This window comes from Diospyros lotus, chromosome 15, assembly GCF_014633365.1.
Source record: "Diospyros lotus cultivar Yz01 chromosome 15, ASM1463336v1, whole genome shotgun sequence".
Lineage (NCBI taxonomy): Eukaryota > Viridiplantae > Streptophyta > Magnoliopsida > Ericales > Ebenaceae > Diospyros > Diospyros lotus.
The window spans coordinates 33,473,906-33,492,744 of record NC_068352.1 but is presented as its reverse complement, the minus strand read 5'-3'; the positions used below and the strand labels follow the sequence as shown (position 1 = coordinate 33,492,744).

The 18,839-nt window shown below is 37.5% G+C and overlaps 2 protein-coding genes across 5 annotated transcripts in view; one reads left to right on the top strand and one right to left on the bottom strand.

Annotated features, from left to right (window-relative positions):
- Positions 1 to 13,753, top strand: part of LOC127792656 (uncharacterized) — a 28,065-nt gene extending 14,312 nt beyond the window's left edge. For 3 of the 4 annotated variants that reach the window (XM_052323259.1, XM_052323258.1, XM_052323260.1), the window contains 3 exons: positions 12,667 to 12,791; positions 12,893 to 13,075; positions 13,443 to 13,753. In XM_052323259.1, the coding sequence (XP_052179219.1) occupies positions 12,667 to 12,791; positions 12,893 to 13,075; positions 13,443 to 13,482 (348 nt within the window). In that variant the 3' untranslated portion in view covers positions 13,483 to 13,753. Of the gene's footprint in view, positions 1 to 12,666; positions 12,792 to 12,892; positions 13,076 to 13,442 lie in introns of those variants that run through there. The other variant, XM_052323263.1, reaches the window with a different exon arrangement.
- Positions 13,754 to 13,845: 92 nt separating this feature from the next.
- Positions 13,846 to 18,607, bottom strand: LOC127792658 (PRA1 family protein H). The gene is made up of 4 exons (XM_052323268.1): positions 18,123 to 18,607; positions 17,398 to 17,534; positions 14,391 to 14,462; positions 13,846 to 14,311 (listed from the first exon to the last, which is right to left on the bottom strand). The coding sequence occupies exons 1-4, from the start codon at positions 18,563 to 18,565 to the stop codon at positions 14,238 to 14,240; spliced, it is 726 nt and encodes a 241-aa protein (XP_052179228.1). The 5' UTR covers positions 18,566 to 18,607; the 3' UTR covers positions 13,846 to 14,237.
- Between the last annotated feature and the right edge of the window lie 232 nt (positions 18,608 to 18,839).

Sequence of the window (18,839 nt, the reverse complement as noted above, 5' to 3'; positions counted from 1 at the left end):
AAACACACTTCAAATCACAATAAGATGCTTCGAAGGAACCCTTATGCCCTCTTGCTAGTTTCCGAAAAACCAATGGTGCCAGCAGCAAACAAAAGGTGGGAGATGTTAATGTTGGCATTGTCTTCATACCCTACCTGAACAGTAATTCAACAAAAGGCTCTTGGTCAGGATATCTCCTTGGATGAATGATAAGGGGGAGAGGATATCTCCTCACTGAAAAGCTCTAGAGCTCTGGAAGAAACTTTTAACAAACATTTGACCAAAACTGAGAATCTGATAGAGTAGATACTACACTTTATCCAACTATTCCACTTAGGCCCAAACCCATTTTATCCATGACATATGATAATAATACTTAGGAGCATGATCTTAAGACTTAGTATTTTATAGATAAGATACGGGAGGTTATACTTTAATTGAGAATCCAAACAATCATTGGCTACTAAAACTGCTCAAGAATTTGTCCATCTACCACAAAAGTATTCTAAGATTTGGTTATTGCTTTCTTAATAATCAGTCCTAGCCTATAAGAAAAGACTTCAGCCAAAATTTTGTACATACTCCCTATGATCATATCATGCACAGAAAGCTATTTCCGTTAATTTTCTTTGAAATTACCCATTAACCGGCCTAGGCTTCAATGTTTAGGTATACATTTAGCATCTCAACTTGAAGCTTAACCAAATTATAAGGAATCCTTACCTCAGCTGGTTTACGCGCACACCAGCAACTAAATTCCTCCAAACCAATCTATATTTGCCCAATCTCATGCTGCCACACTGGCACCTTCCGCCTTCTTCATTTCCTTGAACCAAGCAGCTAGCTTTTTCTCTCTTTCTTGGTTTCTTTATCACATAAAATCCTTTCCTCTCCCACAGCAGGTGTATATACATACACATCTTTACTTTCTAACCAACAATACTTCTCTCCCTGCCAGCAACAAGATTCACCACCATGAAGCAATGCCATCCATCCGCAATTCCATCAACCATCTTCCTAAAGCCACTAGCTGCAACCTTCTTCCACCACATATATGGCTGGTATGTGCATACATTCATCTCTCTAGGCAATTTTCCTCTCTTTTATCTCTTGCAGCCAAGGGCTTCACTTCCTACGTCTATTCATATGCAGCGTTGAATGCTTAGCTGGATCAGAGCATCCTTCTCCACTGGCCACGTAACTTCTCTCCATCCTCCAATTTGTCTTGCTCTCATATATTTGTTGATGAGGTGTACATCACATATGTGGTGGTTTCCTCACAGCTTCCAGCTGCCTTCTTTTTGCATTGCACCCAGAGCCGGCCCTATAGTAAGGCCAGCAAGGTGGCCGCTTGGGGCCCCCAAATTAGGAGGGCCCCAAAATTTTAAAATTTGTTATTTATATATATTTTTATTTTTTAATAATAAATATTTTATTAAAAAATTAAATACAAAATACAATTTGATGAAAATATCAATGATGATAAAACAAAATCTATTAAAAAATCCTTTAGAGTTGATTATTTTATGTACACGATTGATCAAGTCATTTCTTCACTTCGAAATAGGTTTGAGTAATTTGGAATATATGAAAAAAAAATTTAGATTTCTATGCAATTATAAGAAATTAAAATCAATGGATGAAGATGTTTTAAAAGGATATTGTTTGAATCTTAAAAATGTTCTTAAATTTGATGGACTTTCTGATATAGATGGTTTAGATTTACTTTTAGAATTAAGAGTGTTAAAGAGAAACTTTTTAAGAGAAAAAAAATAGTACATTAAAAATTCTTCACTACATAAAAATAGTTGATTATTTTCCAAATGCATATATTGTTGCTTATAGAATATTATTCACAATTCTAGTTTTAATGGCTTCTACTGTAAAAAAAATTTCAAAATTGAAATTAATAATGTCATATTTGAGATCAACTATGTCGCAAGAAATATCAAATAGATTAGCTATATTATCCATTGAAAATGGTTTATTAGATAAACTTAATTATGGAGATTTAATAAATGATTTTGTATCTCAAAAGGCAAGAAAAATTAATTTTATATAAAACTGAATATAGTTCAACGCATATTTGTGGAATAAAATTTGCTCATTATTGGTGAACTTTACCTTTTTAATGTTATCAATTTAATGCTTTATTTTGTTTTTTTCTATAGGAAAATTAGGAATGTATAGCTTTTTACTCGAGTTGCACTGACCTTTTTAGAGTTTCAAGAAAAAATTAGTTTTGTTTTTTCTTTGTTTATTGTAGTAGGTTGTTTAGCATTTTTTAATCTCTGAGATATTATATTTTAGTTAAAAATTCACTATAATTAAGAAATTATCAGATTTTACAGTTGATTGAACTTCCAACTTTTTTTTTAATTTAATGAAATGATAAAAAATTTTAGTAAAAAATATATTATTTATTTTTTTATAAAAAAATTAATACTCTTAAGAAGGCCTCGATAAATTTTTTCGCCTAAAGCCCTCAAATTGGTTGGGTCGGCTCTGATTGCACCTCTACGTTAATGCACGTATGCAGTGGTTTATGTAACCTGTTTATATTAATCTCTATTCTCTCCATCTCTTGGCCACACAACCAATTTAATGGCGTCACCTACTTCCTTTCCATCCACTTCCTATATCTTCCACATAGTGGAGTACATGTCATATGTATCTCATCACACACCTCATGCATGTAGCAGCTGTACACTTTAACATTAGTGACGTATGGGTGCTAATTGGAATTTATACCACCAAATCCACTGACACCCAAAAGGGGAAATCAAGTGTCATTTATAATTTTTCAATATATAGCTCACTTTGCAAAATTGCACATTAAGCTTCTTAAGTTCCTCTTAATTACCCTAGGAACCCTGCATTAGCCTCATGAAATTATTAAAATGTCTCTTTAATCAATTCCCACTAGTCACCATATCTCACCCACATTGAGAGTATGTGGTGTTCATACTAGATTACTATCTCTAACATACCCCTTCCAAGATTGAGTGTAACAGCTCGCCTCTCAGAGCTTTCGCTAGCATAGAGAATCCATGAGAGGGTCATTATGAGGATGATATAGAACAATAATACAAACCAACAACATGCACCAACCTCAACGCAATCCAAACCATAGCTTTCTTTTCACACAACTAGCAACGAGTTACATAGACAAGGTTGATAACAAAATGCTTAAGCTCCACAAATTGACAAAATAAAACGACACCCAAGACTGCTTCTTTAGGATAGCTCTGCACATGGACCTAGGACTCAAGGACGGGACCCGACGTCACTAAGCAAACCTGTCGCTTCAAGCTTTCCCCTTACCTAGAATGATGGAAAGTAAGGGTGAGTCACAAGACTCAGCAAATATATACAAGAAACAAAGGCTAGCAAGGGTTTTGGGAGAATAATCCAGTACATCCTGCACATCACGTGCCCTAGATATATACATGCACGACATGAACCACATGACAAAGGAAAACAACATAAATAAACATGCACATAATGGTTTCTGGGGCCCACATAGAAGACACTGTCACCCAAATCCCTATCAAACCTGTCGTTGCCATGAACTAGCAAGCATAAATACTCCGCGCTTTAGCGCTGAATCCAAAGCTTTCTTGGGATGGTCCCTCCGCACGCAAATCACGTACACAAAATCTCAAGTCCAATCAGGTCTTCCCTCGGGACCTTCCTGAGCTAATCTAAAAGTTTTTTCTCGAGTTTCCCTCGAGCTAGTCTAAGAAAACTGAGTCGAATCTCCCCCAGGTCGGTACTCCCGTCACTCGGCCCAGCCCGATACTCCTACCGGTATAATAGTAATAATAACAATAATAATAACCGCGCGTAATAGAACCATGCGGTGCACAAGTAAGAATGCAATGACGTAGTAAGTATGAACGTGATACAAGACCCCCATAAGCTAGCCATCAGACCATGCTTCTCCCATATAGTAAAACACACTCAATGTAGTGCTTGTGCAAAACACACCCTAGGATGCTCCTGCTCAAGCACTCAGGATATCGCCCCCCATTGAAGCAATTCCCAAATCTTGACACACGTTGTTAGCACAAGCCTATAATTAAATAAATATTAGATTCACAAACAAATACCCAAGACCCACAACTGTCACACACACACCCATCTAAAACTTAACCCAACTAGGTGCGGCATCATTCCCAAGGGAATGGGGCGACACAAAGCCCTGTGTTGGTTCGTAAGAAATATTGCACAAATTATAAAATGGTTGCCACGCGTAGTTATATAATTAATGCGTGGAATCAGATCACGGTAAGGGAGGGAATAAAATATGTAAAACGGCAGAGACTTACGTAGGGAATAAAGAGCACGTAGAGAGGGTATGAAACTTGCCTTTAAATGGCAGATTCACGTCTTTCCTGCACTCCCGTTGCAAAGTATTACATGTTTACAGCGAGTAATGAGACTATGGCTCGAATTAATTGAATCTAACCATAAAAAACTTATAATTTAATCGTACGACGCTTCTAATAATTTTACCCACTTATTTGGCTTAGCTTAAACTCCAAATAAATTGAGCTTTCCTCCAATTTTTCCCAATTTTCTTGCTGATCGAGCCTTCATTCTTCCCAAATTTCTTCCTGCTGTTTCCTTTCTGAAATGGCCAATTTTTGCTCAATTTATAGAGCATTTGGAGGCAAAACGAATGGCTGGGGAAGGACACGTGGCGGCCACCAGCGGCCCTGGAAGGCTGCCACTGCCTTGGGCCGAAACGACTTCGTTTCGGCCCTCCCTTGGCCAAATAAATTGGCCTTCTTTTTCCCTTGCGCACGCAGCCTCTCTGCCTGCCCAAACCCATGACCGCCTCCCTTGCACGCGCCGTGGAACCGCCCAAGCTGCAACCATCCTCACACATAATGCGCGAAATTAATTTTAAAGTGACCCTAAGCCCACTTGTGGATTTTGCACCTCGGCCTCGAGATTTCTAGAATCCAGCACATACACTCCATTTAAAAATTACACTTAGACCTGTTAAAGGATGGAGAAAATAATTCTTCAATCTTATTCAAATCAATGGGAAACATGCTAATATATAAACATTCTTCCTGCTAAGTTAGGAAACTCCTAAAAAACTAAACAATAAAGTTTCTAAATCTATTTTGGAAACTATATAACTTAGGATACAACTCAAAGATAGAAAGATACAACAATATATACATTCCTATTCTAGAAAAGGGAAGGATGTCAATCCCAATCTCTTGCTTTGATTGATTGACAGAATCTGGCTCTGATTTGGCTCTGATTGACTACTCTGATTGATTGATAGAATCTGACTTTGATTGACTGATTGATTGACGCCGATTGTTGACAATACCCCAAATTTACCAAATATTTACCTATTTCCCTAAATCAATATAAATTAATATTTCCCTTTAAATCCTCAAGTATTCAATAATCACCTCAAATACCGGAATTAATAATTATTATTTATTTCTAAAGTTCCAGGATGTTACATTAAGAATCTCTCAACTTCTCTTTTCAAATAAATCTAATGAGTTTCTATTCCAATGAACGAGTCCAGAGTTCTTCGGTGTTGTCTGACAGGTTGATTTCTTCCAATTAGTCTCTTAATTCTCAAACTTATTTTGCCCAACATTTCTGTTCCATTATCTGTAAATTCTCTTTTAACCACATAAACTTCTTAGCTAAAGAAAAGCTCTGATTGCTACATACCTTATAATTCACAATCAACTGAAGAAAATCTTCCTCCCTAAGCACATATTTGTGAACCTAAAAGGGGAATGGCATGCTCTAAGGCCACCACACTCCATAAGGATGTGACTTTCGGTTGTTGCATTGCTGGATGAGTTTTATTTTCTTGTAGATAAAGCATTTCCTTTCTTGTCTTTTGCATTGTTTACTGGGTTCAATTTCTTTCTAGCAGTTTCTCATTAATGGATTGTTGATTTGTAGATAAAGCATTACTTTTTTTGTGTCTTGCATCATTATTCAGGGTTCACTTTCTTTTTAGCAATTTCTCGTTAATGGATCATTGATTTATGCACTGAAAAAATAAACCAAAAGAATAACATAAAAAAGGAAATGGAACATGAAAAAAGAAAAATAAAACATTGAATATGGGGTAAATAAAATCAGAGGTTTTAGGAGAAGATAGTAAGTAAAGCCTACAATTCCAATATCGATTTTCAGTGAAGTTGCAGTTGAAGAAATCCGATAGAACAATGAAAAACTATCGTACTCTTCTCCATTAGAAGCTAGGATTAAATATACAAGACTCCTAATTTGATACAAACTTATTTCCTAAACTTTAGCTATTAGATAAACTCCTAAATTCTAGTACAAGATAACAAGATAAAATAACTCTAACTAATTTACAAATACACATATATAGATCAGCTTGAGGATAACTCTGGAGAGTTATCCTCCTCTTATTCCTTTCATCTTATTCACGGATCATCTCCTCAATCCTTTAGGATTGGTTGTTGCATTTTTATCTTTCAACACTCCCCCTCAAGCTGAGGAATATATATATCAAATATTCCCAGCTTGCTTCTTATATATTCAAAACTTTGTTTTTCCATTGCTTTGGTCAAAATGTCTACATGTTGTTCTTCTGTTGGAACATAAGTCAACTTAATGTTGCTATCCTTAAGCTCTTGTTTGACAAAATGGCGATCAATTCGGACATGTTTCATCCGATCATGCTGCACCGGATTGTTGACAATGCTGATAGTTGATTTGCTATCACTATAAAGAATTTTAGGAGATAATATTGGCATAGACAAGTCATTCAACAGTCTTTCCACCCATACCATTTCACAAATTGCTTGAGCAATTGAGCGATACTCTGCTTTAGCACTACTGCGAGCTACCATTTGTTGTTTCTTGCTCCGCCAAGTCACCAAGTTACCCCATAATTTTGTACAATACCCTGATGTGAATTTGCTATTTTCCACGGCACCTACCCAATCAAAATCTGCATAGCCTATTATCCCTCTGTTTCGGCTTTTTGTAAATAGTAGACCCTTACCCGGGGTTCCTTTAAGATATTTAAGGATGTGATGAGCGGCTTCCAAGTGTCTCCCAGTCGGTGAATGCATGAATTGACTAACAATACCCATAACATAAGTAATATCTGATCTTGTGTGAGACAAATAAATTAATTTGCCTACCAATCGTTGATACATGCCTTTGTCCACTGGATGCTCTTCTTTTCCTTCTCTGTTCTTCCAGTTGGGTTCTAGAGGTGTGCTTGCTGGTTTACACCTCAATTTTCCCGTCCCTTTTAGCAAATCAAGAGTGTACTTTCTTTGGGATACAAAAATGCCGTTCTTACTTCTTGCAACTTCCAAACCAAGAAAATATCGTAGTTCTCCCAGCTCTTTTACTTCAAAGGCTTGCCTTAGCTGTTCTTTTAGTTTCTCAATTACTTGGTTATCATCTCCTGTGATAATAATATCATCCACATAGACTATTAGAATTGTTCTCCTACCATCCTCCTTGATCTTTGTAAAGAGTGTGTGATCCGCTTGTCCCTGCTTATATCTCAAGTTGTATAGAGTATCACTAAATCTTTTAAACCATGCTCTAGGTGATTGCTTTAAGCCATATAGAGATTTTTTCAATTTGCATACCTTATCTCTTGTTTTGTCTTTCTCAAACCCCGGTGGTATCCTCATGTAAATCTCCTCCTCTAAATCTCCATTTAGGAAGGCATTCTTGATGTCCAATTGGTACAGTTTCCAGTCCAAGTTTGAGGCTAAGGATAGTAGAATCCGAATTAAATTGAGTTTGGCCACAGGAGCGAATGTTTCTTCATAATCCAAACCTTGAGTTTGAGTAAATCCTTGGGCTACAAGCCTTGCTTATACCTTTCTAGACTTCCATAGGATTTATATTTTAGAGTGAATACACTTGCTACCAACTGCCTTCTTCCCCTCCAGAAGATCCATAATTTCCCATGTACCATTTTTCTCCAAGACTGTCATTTCTTCCATAATTGCCATCTTCCAGTTTTCATCCTGCAATGCTTGATAAACATTTCTAGGAATAGCTACACTGTCTAAATTGGTAGTAAATGCCTTAAAGGAGGGAGGCAGTTTTGAGTACCCGATGAAATCATTAATAGGATGCTTGGTGCACATCCTTTTACCTTTCCTCAATGCAATTGGGACAAAGCATGCACATCCATTTACCTTTCCTCAATGCAATTGGGACACTTAAGTCATCAGCAAGTTGTTGTATATCAGTATCAACTGTCTTGTTTGGACTTACCTCCAGATTGGACAGATTGGTTGGCTGAAGATTAGCAATTTTAGGTCTTCTGGAATAAACCTTTAAAGGTTTAGTCAGATCTTGATCACCCTGCTGGATTTCAGTCTCCTCTTTCTCCTCCCTTTGATGAGTTTCAATAGGAGGAAGATTAGTAAAGAGATTGAGAGGCACAGAGATGACTGTATTCTAATTGTGGACTGGATTTTCATTTTGAGCAGTATTGTGGAAGAATGGTTGGTTCTCGAGAAATGTGATATCACAAGAAATAATGAACTTGCGGGTTGTTGGGTTATAACACTTATAGCTTTGTTGGGTAGGAGAGTATCTAACAAACACACACTTAAGAGCTTTTGGGTCAAGCTTGAATGGATTTAACTGGTTCTGATGTACGAAGGAGGTACACCCGAAGACCTTAGGAGCAAGACTGTTTAAGGCCCTGGAATAATGAGGGAAAGCTTCAAGGAAGACATTTAAGGGGGTTTTATAGTTTAAGGTCTTTGAAGGAAGCCGATTGATGAGGTAGGATGCTGTAAGAACAGCCTTTCCCTAATAAGAATGGGGAACTAATTGAGTAAACATAAGAGCCCTAGTTGTCTCAAGTAAATGCCGATTTTTTTTCTTAGCTATCCCATTTTGTTGAGGGTTGTATGGGCAAGAGCTTTGGTGAACAATACCATGCTCATTTAAATAATGGTTAAAGTCATTTGAGAAGTATTCTCCACCATTTTCACTTCTTAAAATATGAATGGAAGTTTGGAAAATATTCTTAACCATGAGATGAAACCGTTTGAAAACCATATAGGTTTCAGATTTATCTTTCATGAGGAAGACCCAACAAACTCGTGTGTGATCATCAATGAAGGTGATGAACCACTGAGTGTTTGTTAGATTTGAAAGTCTGGCTGGTCCCCAAATGTCACTGTGGACCAAATGAAATGGTTGGGATGGTTTGTAAGAGTGTTTCGGATGAGGGCTCTTAGTTTGTTTTGCAAGAATGCAATGTTCACAATAGAAATTCTGAATTTTATTGATAGAAATTGAAGGATACAAGACCCTAAGATACTCAAAGCTAGGGTGTCCTAATCTTTGATGCTATAACATTAAATCAGAATCTGAAACTGCACTAAAGAGGATTGAACAAATGACCTACACTCCTTTTGGTAATCAAGATTGACGATTTGATATAGATCTCCCTTCTCTTCAGTTTTGCCAATCGTCCTCCCTGAAGATTTGTCCTAAAAAATACAATGGGAAGAAGAGAATATCACTAAATAGTTCTTATCTTGAGTAATCTTGCTTACTGACAGCAAGTTACATTTCTAATTTGGCACATAAAGAACTGATTCTAATTTTAGCCCTGCTCCATACGCTGTGCCCCTTCCTTGGACTAAAGTCTTAGTTCCATCAGCCATAAATACAGTAATATTCTGATCACAAGATTTAAAATTGAATAGAATTTCAAGATCACCTGTCATGTGATCTGATGCATCGGTATCTATAATCCAAACACCTGTGGTCAGTCTTTTGGAGAACAAAGAATGACTGATCTTACCTTGTTTAGCTAAGGATACCACCTGATTGTTGTTGTTGTCCATACTTTCAGTTGTTTTTTGCACCTTGGGTTGATTTAGCAACTGCTGGAGAGCTTTTAGTTGATCTGAGGTTAAAGAGATTGGCGTTCGTGTTGAATTCCCTTTTTCAGACCCTACCATATAGGCGGACTGCACACCTTTTTTGCTGGTTCCTTGGTTTCCAATTGGCTAGTTTCCCATGTAGCTTCCAGTAGGTGTCCCTAGTATGATAGGGCTTGTTACAATGGTCACACCATTGCCTATCTCGCTGCATCTCTCCCTTAGCTGTAATAGATGGCCGGCCATAGGATATATTTAAGGCAAAACTCTGTAACATACCTTCATTTGTTGAACCATTAGGTAGCATCACTTTCTTTCTACTCTCCTCCCTTCTTACTTCTGCAAACACATATCTCATAGAGGGAAAAGGCTTAGTTCTAAGCAATCGTCCTCTAACCTCATCCAAATCTGAATTTAGACCTTGCAAGAAGTCAAATATCCTTTCTTTCTCCACCATCTTGTTATACTTCCTTCCATCAGCCGAGCATTCCCATGTGATCTCATGAAAGAGATCAACCTCTTGCCATAATTCAGTCAAGGTATTGTAATACTCAGTTACGGTATTGTTACCTTGCTTTGTTGATCGAATGGTGGATCGAACTTGGAAGCTTTGGGCGGTATTTTTGAGATTTGAATAGATCTCTCGAACCGCATTCCAGATCTCGGTTGCTGTTTTGTAGAAGAGGTAAGTTCTTCCTACCTTTGGCTCCATTGAGTTCACTAGCCATGCCATGACAATGGCATTCTCAGCTTCCCATACTGCATATGTTGTTGAATCTTGGCTCGGCTTTACGATTTCTCTGGTTAGATAGCCTACCTTCCCTTTTCCTTTAATCACAAGCATAACTGATTGGGACCACTCTCGGAAGTTGGTTCCATTCAGCTTGTGTAAAGTAATCTAGAGGGAAGGTCTATCGAAGGTTGAGGAAGAATGTGACGAGGTTCCAGAGACTGGACTGTTCTTTGTTGGAAGAGGATTAGAGGGTCCCTGTACTGGCTGTTTGATCATCAGCCATGGCACAAGTTAAAGAGTTCTCTTACAATTAGAACGCTAAATATCTGGTAGCTACAGAAACTCGAAACCGAGCTCTGATACCATGAAGAAATCCGATAGAATCATAGAGCAATGAAAAACTATCGTACTCTTCTCCATTAGCAGCTATGATTAAATATACAAGACTTCTAGTTTGATACAAACTTATCTCCTAAACTTTAGCTATTAGATAAACTCCTAAATTCTAGTACAAGATAACAAGATAAAATAACTCTTAACTAATTTACAAATACACATATATAGATCAGCTTGAGGATAACTCAGAGAGTTATCCTCCTCTTATTCCTTTCATCTTATTCACTGATCATCTCCTCAATCCTTTAGGATTGGTTGTTGCATCTTTATCTTTCAACAGTAGTTCGTAATGTGAATTTTCATTTTCATTCTACAAGGCACAGCCTTTAGGACAAGATAGTAAAGCCTACAATTGACTTTTCCAATACCAAATTTCTATTTTAAGTGGTAGTTCTTCTGTGAATTTTCATTTTTACTGAAAGTTGAATACACTTTTTGTAAGGTAATCATCATTGTATAGGATTCACTTTTTTTCTAGCAGATTCTCTTCAATCATTAATTTACACCAAAAAAGAAAAGGACGAAGAAAAAATGGATTATGAGATAAAAGAAAGTTAAAGGTGATGATCATGTTTGGCACATTGTGTGGAACTTTTAGAAAGAAATGATGCATCCCCTAATTAAAGAATGAAATCATGGAATAAAATTGTCTTTAGGTTGATTTCATAATGTGGCCTTGGGGGGGGCGCAAACAACGTGAAGCCTACATTTGACTCTTCTACTATGGATTTCAGTTTTTAAGTGGCAGTTTGTTCTCTGTTTTTTTTTTTTTTACACTTGTTGTAAAGTAATTTTTAGTTTTCTTTTATAGAAATATATTTTATATTTCTATTTTTTTAGGTTCAGTATGCAGTTTTCTATGACAGTAAATTTTATTTCTTAGTTTCAATTTTAACAAAGTGTGGTTCACTGAATGGTAAAAATTTTTATGCGTGTATAGAAATTGTCAAATTGTTACTAGGTCTATATCTACATTCACAAAAGCCTCAGTGTGTAACAACCTGTTGAAATTAAAACTTGATGCAACATTCTTTTTAGTTCAGAAGTGAGCGAGCCTAGTTTGGTTTCAAAGAAAAGACCCAATTGGGCATGCTTGGTTTTTGATTGAGATTATTTATTCCCCGTGACATATCCTAGAGACTTTGTCATGAAGAAATTGGACAAACATAGATGGCTCATCTGTCATGGTTATAAAATGTTTGAATAAGTTACATGAATCCATGACTATGGATAATATATAAATTCTGAATCACATTAAGTTTCTTTTGCATCATAAGATTTTATGTGCTATGGTTGATGAAGCACTGATGAAAGACATTGTTTTATCCTGATAACTCTCCTAAGCCATATAGCTTCGCTACAGCCTTCGTATTGAAATTAGTATCCTACAAGGAAAGCCAGTGTGTTAGGAAGCAGGACATAAGATGATTTTTGCACCTTGTGCTTTTGTCTGGATCCAGATAGTCGAGTATTTGATAAAAACACCACCTGCTAGTTGGTTGGATCAAAGTCACCTTGATGTTGATTATTCCATATTGTCAGCATCCCATGCGACACAATCATCTATATTTGGACTGCTTTAAGAGAGCATGCTACAAATGAGGCAGGCGTATGTATGATCTCTAACCTGCTTTGACCTGTTTGCCAATGAAGGCCAATGCTGATGATTCAGACGGGCCACTTGTGCGTGCAGTAGCAAATTCACTTATGGATATGGAAAGGATGAAACCGGGAAGTAGTGAGGTTTTTGTCACCGGGTTGCTTCAGCGGCTTGGAAGGTTTGCAGAATTCTTACCTATAGCCATGTTCTACATAGCTATGGAAGATGATTGTGATTCATATATACCTAATTTATTCAAGCACTATAAAATCAATGCAGTTCAAAGGAGTCTTCACTGAAAAATATTCAGGAGCTGGCTGCTCGCATTTTTTCCAAGGACAAGAAGGCTTCTGAACAAACAGATAGCACAAATCCTGAAGATGATACCAAGAAAAGGCAACCAAATAAAGAATTTCACTCGCATGCCAATTTAAGCCCGTTGGCCAGATTCTTGCTCTCAAGGTTAGTGTGGCTGATAATCTGTTTTGATTCTGAAATTAATGTTGCACACACTATGCACCTGAGCCCTCAAGCCTCAAGAACCCCATGCTTGTAAATGGAAAACGAAGCTAAAACATGATACTAGAGAGCATCTTAAAATATCATGAAATATTCAAAAGGAGGCATGTTTATGCTGATTTGGAAGCAGTATTGGTATATGTACCTTTGGTTCTGCTTTCACTGAAGCTTGAAGCTCAGATCATGCAACTCCCTAGTTCATTATGTTTATTATTATTTTCTTGCCAAGTCTTAATTCATTATTTTTCAGTACTAATTTCTCCAAAGTAACAACACTGTCTGGATGGATGCATTTTTGCTTGTTACACAGATGGCACGGCCAAGTGTCCCGAGATACGAACCCAACATGAAGAATGCTTGGACATCGTTTGTCCGTATACTCCTTTGTGTGTTCTGTTTATTAATTAATTTTGATTGGATGTGTACATAACTATATCGTCTCCTCCACCTGGACCCTTGAGAGTTGTATTTTCCTTTTCTTCATTTTTCTTTGTAGTTGTAACATAACATTGGTCTATAATTAATACTGAGCTTCAATGTAATGTCAACAAGTAATCCCAGTTATTAATGATTACTTGTTGCCAATTCTCATCTTTAATGGAAGAGAATGCGGTGATGATAGGATCTTGTGGCTCTCCCATTGTTTGTCCCTTTGTTACTCTAATTGTCTTTAGTTATCAAGCTGGGGAAATACGCACAATACGCAATCACAATAATTTAAATACCTCTTCAGATATTATGTATCATCTCCCTATGTTACTCTAATTGTCTTTAGTTATCAAGCTGGGAAATACGCACAATACACAATCACAATAATTTAAATCTCTCTTCAGATATTATGTATCATCCCGCCCCTAGTTCACTCTCTCCAAACTCTTTTAAGAATACATTATCCATACACCATGTCAGGGCAGGCCGAGAGGGTAACACACCTACTCTCCGGTGACTAACCAACAATATGGCAGGTGCCCCTCTTTGCGTGTTATTATCTTGAATCTTCAAGAAGATAGCGTGGTAAAGCCTTTCTGATAAGAAGCTGGCGATCTGTGCCAGCAACATGAATGGACTAGATACCATATCTGATCCGATGAATCCTTCAACATTCCTATCGGCGTCTTGCTCCTCCAGCAGGTTGCTTTGCAGGCGCCAGCTTCCGGCAAGAGGCGTGTGAAATCATAACTGCAGCGGTGCTTGCAAATCAAGACACAAACTCACAGCACAAAAGAAACAACAGAGGTGCGCATGGAACTTGAGTTACCTGCATAACTTGCACCAAGGGCACAGAAGAGAGCCATCTGAACATTGGAAAAGAACAGAATAACAGCACTTGCTGCAAGGGAAACACATGGTTAAAATTACAACACAAAGAACAAAAACTAAAATGAGCTCAACCTTGCATAGAAATTATATATATATATATATGTAGAAAGAGAAGAAAACTACTAAACAATACTAAGGCAAACTGCAGGTCAGACCAACCAGGAAGGATAGCTATCACTTCCCTTTCTGGTCGCTTAACAGTACCATGTGAGGAGCATGTTAGCACTTATTAAGCACTCCTGTAGGTATTAACTACCTAAGTGCCTAGGTTCTGCCCTGTCCAACCAAGGTAGTCCAGTATCCTTTCCATGCTATAGACTAGCTTCTTCTTTTGCAGGCTTGGTCACCATATCTGTTGATAATATTCTTCAAATTCTAGTCATTTTACAACTCACCCTAGAGCTAATAATTTCTTTTACGTTTCCCCATTCATTTGACCTGAACAGGGGATGAGAAAATAAAAGGAAGATAACTTCTGAAGGCAGCAGCCAAGAAACTCAACTTTGGGGCACACGAGCTGCAACCAATCTAAAGCGCTAACACACCACTTACAGATAGGCTGTTTCTAGCATATTAGCACTTTACTAACAAGATAGAAAGGATTTATTTGTATAAAAAAAATTCTTAAAACAACAATCACGTGCCTTCATCCCACTAGGTGATATCACCTACATAAATTCTAGATCTCTAATCTGCTCTATCCATGGACATAGGTCAAATGCACAAATCCCTGCCCATCCCTCCCCTAATGGAATGAGTTTAGAGTGATTAAAACTACATAAGATCAGTTTCGGAGCAGGGTGTGAGACAGGTATCCCCATCTAACCCGTTACATTTGTTTTGTATGTTCTCTTCTTTCAGCCTGAACCATAAAGGACAATCTTCTCATGGCTGACTGGGAAGCTTCATGAAGCCCCTCTTCCTTTCTCTCTCTGAATGGGCTGGAGTAGCTTTCAAAAATCCAGCATAACAACACCACTTGACATTTACTGGGAAAAGAAATACAGAAACAAGACTCATTTGACTCTCTCTCTACAACCCTACACTCCCCCTCCACTTAACATACACATCTTCCCCTCCATTCTCATTCTTTACATCATTCAAAACTTATAAAGAAACCTGATAAACTATCCTCACACTGTGATAATGGGTAAAAAAGAACATTATCAACAAGATCAAGAGATTCACCCATCTTTCCTTACATGGCAGGCTATATTCTGTAATCATGTAACATTAGGAAAAAGGTAAATATATTAAGAGATTGTAGGTTAAGAAATGGTCTGCAAGCTCATTCAATTATTGTTGTTTGGGTCAGACTTTCCTTTAGGTTTTGATCTCATTTTTGCTTCACTGGATATCAATCTACTTGTGCTTTTTCTTATTGTTGTGAATTTAGATTATTTGTTTCATCTACTTCAGAAAATATAGTGAGCCATTGATGAACCCTAATTGTAAGACCTTTGTCTTTGACCTTTTTCTAGCATAATCATGTTGTTGACATTTGAAAAGCATATCTGATATCACGTGTCATATTTGCTGGGTAACAACTACGCCATGTTTTGATCTTTCTATTTTAATACTAAGAAATTACATCAAATTTCCTGTGTCTTGTATATCAAATTCATATATAATTGTATCTCCTTCTTGGTATTTCGTATTAATATAATGCCATCAACATTAGCTCTTAGTACAATTACCTTCCCTTGAGAGAAATGCTTAACAAATATAGCATAATCAGCTTGATTTTTATTTATAACCAACTCTATGCATAGCTTTTGAAAATCATTCAAACAGTGCGTTTAATAATTGTTTTAGTCCATATGGTGCTTTCTTCGGCTTACATCCTCTGCCTTCAGAAACAGGAGTATCAAGGCCTGGCAAAAATTTCACATATACTTCATATTTCTATAAAGAAATGCATTTTCCATGTCAAACTATGAGGATTTGACCATCCAAAAACTAATGCATTTTTTGGTTGAGTACCTGATGTCCTCATGGGCTTTTATGCAAGCAGTTTACAAAACCTTTAGCTATCAGTAAAGAGGTGATAATGATCGAGTATCACTCATTTTCTCATGCTAGGGTAGCGTGGCCTTTGAGATCTATATGCAACTTTTAAGATTGGCATAATGTCACCTTCTTATGGCTTGCATCATGATTATCTGATGTCCAGAAGGGAATGAATAAATGGGTATGATGCCCATTATAAGGGGGGAACTTTCATTGTCCTTTTCCTCTAGGGTGCCCTTTGTGACATAGGAATTTCTAGTTTTTCTTTTGAAAGCAATTCGAAAATCAAACATTTATCTGAGTGTTGCCTTCTTTTATGGTTTAGCTTCCCCTAGTGCCATACTTAAAACCAACAAACAGAGAAAGTAGCAGGTAGTTTTAGATTAGTGATATGCATCCAAGAGTAATGAGTCAACAGATCATCCTCATAGTCACTGACTGATAGCATGTGATGTTTGAGGCATCTGGTAAAAGAAACAGGAGACCATTAGAGCATTTAGAAAGCTGCTTTTTAAAGATCACATTATCCTCTCTCTATATTTGGGGTTAAGAGTGGACAATACTTTTTTGTTGGCCTCCATCGCAGTTTCTGAAGGATAGACTCTACATATATCTAGGTAGCAAACCTTGTGTCCTACCTATTCTTTACACAAGGCTCATCACCTTAAGGATTTCTTTGATTCTATATACTTGTGTTTATTTATCAAAATTAGGGAGAAAAAAAAAATAGAAGAGAGGGAAGAGGAGGGGGCTATGAGCCTATGACACATTGACACTATAATATTGCCATGCAGCCATATAATATAAGTCATGGCAGAAAAAAGACTTCCTGTAACCTTTCAAGTAAGCTGTGTGTAACAATTAAATGTGATCCATGTGGCAGAATAAGATCCACGGATTGATAGGCAAGAAGGCAATAGTTACAAATGACATACCACACTGTGCAATACGAACCAAGCTCTGTCGAATTGCAGGGTATCGATCTAATCCCCACCGATTACCACAAAACTTGAATGCATCCCAGAGAGCTAAACTTAACACCAGACCAACAAGTGCTAATGGTAATCGATACCTATGATCATCAGCAAACATCAGAAAGTATAAACCACGTAATTATAGAGATCTAAATTGATAATTAAATAAGACCTGGTATAGAAACAAAAATCAATGAGACTGGTACTGTTTCATGGGTACAAATCTTCCCCCTCTTTTTCTCAAAGCAATAAATGTAGAAACTCATCACATCAAGATTCCAATATCTATCAACTTAGAGAGAGGTACATAATCAAATCAAGTATGTGCTAATATTTTGTTCAGTATAAGATCAGGTCATTCTAGCGTCTAAAATACTTGCTTCAAGAGCAAAATTGGAATTTTAATAGCCCATAAACTAAGCAGAAAAGAGCTAATCAGGAAAAATATTTTGCTATGCCTCGAACTATGATTTTTTGAGATAAAATGAAAAACGTAACTAGTTATAGGGCAACCTTTTTCACGACGACCAAACCCCCACAAAAAAAACTTTCAAATTAATTTAATTTCATTTTCTTTTCTTCAATAGCAAACCCTAGTTCCAAGCACAGGATTAAAGATTTTTACCAGCAAGTACCAAAACATCTCTGAATTTCAATACTAGAACTCAAAGAACAGAGATACATACAGAGAGCAAACAAAGAAGAGGACGAAAAGCGAAGCGTAGTTGCGAGCATAGCGCTTGACATTCTCGTGGACCCTCAATCGAGCTTGAGAGGGCGACGACGGGAACGAGTACGAGTCAAACGAACCGACAAATCCACAAGTCCACGACGGAGTCTCGCCGGAGAAGTCCTCCGCGTTGAGCTTCGCGAAGGGGTTGAGAGTGAAGAGGGAGAGTAGGGTCCCGATGTTCGAGACAATCGGCCAGAAAATGTAGCCGCCCGATACGGTGGCGCCCCCGGAATCCGTGGAGGTGGTGGCCTCTGCTGCATCGGTTGCGGAGGCGGAGAGACGGTGTAGGTCGGAGGTTCGCTGGTCGACGATTTCGAGGTAGCCGCTGTCGCGGAGCCATGACTCGAACGCTGACTCCGGCACGCTCAGAGCCAGCGGGTTCGACGAAAACGCCATTATCGTTTTCTCCGATTTCTCCCCATTTTTCACAAGTGATTTGGGCTGGGCTCTTCACGAGGCCTTAGGCCTATTACTATTTGGACCTAATAGGTGAATGGGCCGGCACGTCATATCAGCCCATGGACACTTCCATTGTATTTTATATATTGAAATTATGAATATACATGGTGGTGTGTGAGATAAATTTCATTTTAATTTTAAAATGATCAAAAATTAGTTACAACCATATGGTTACCAATTAAATAGGTGACAAAATATGATGAATTATAAT

Excerpts from the sequence above, each read along its gene's own strand:
- LOC127792658 (XM_052323268.1), bottom strand. The coding sequence starts at position 18,565 with ATGGCGTTTTCGTCGAACCCGCTGGCTCTGAGCGTGCCGGAGTCAGCG. Across the intron at positions 17,535-18,122 it reads CTCTTCTTTGTTTGCTCTCT|GTATCGATTACCATTAGCAC; the intron begins GTATGTATCTCT and ends TGATGATCATAG. Across the intron at positions 14,312-14,390 it reads CCTTGGTGCAAGTTATGCAG|TTATGATTTCACACGCCTCT; the intron begins GTAACTCAAGTT and ends GCACCGCTGCAG.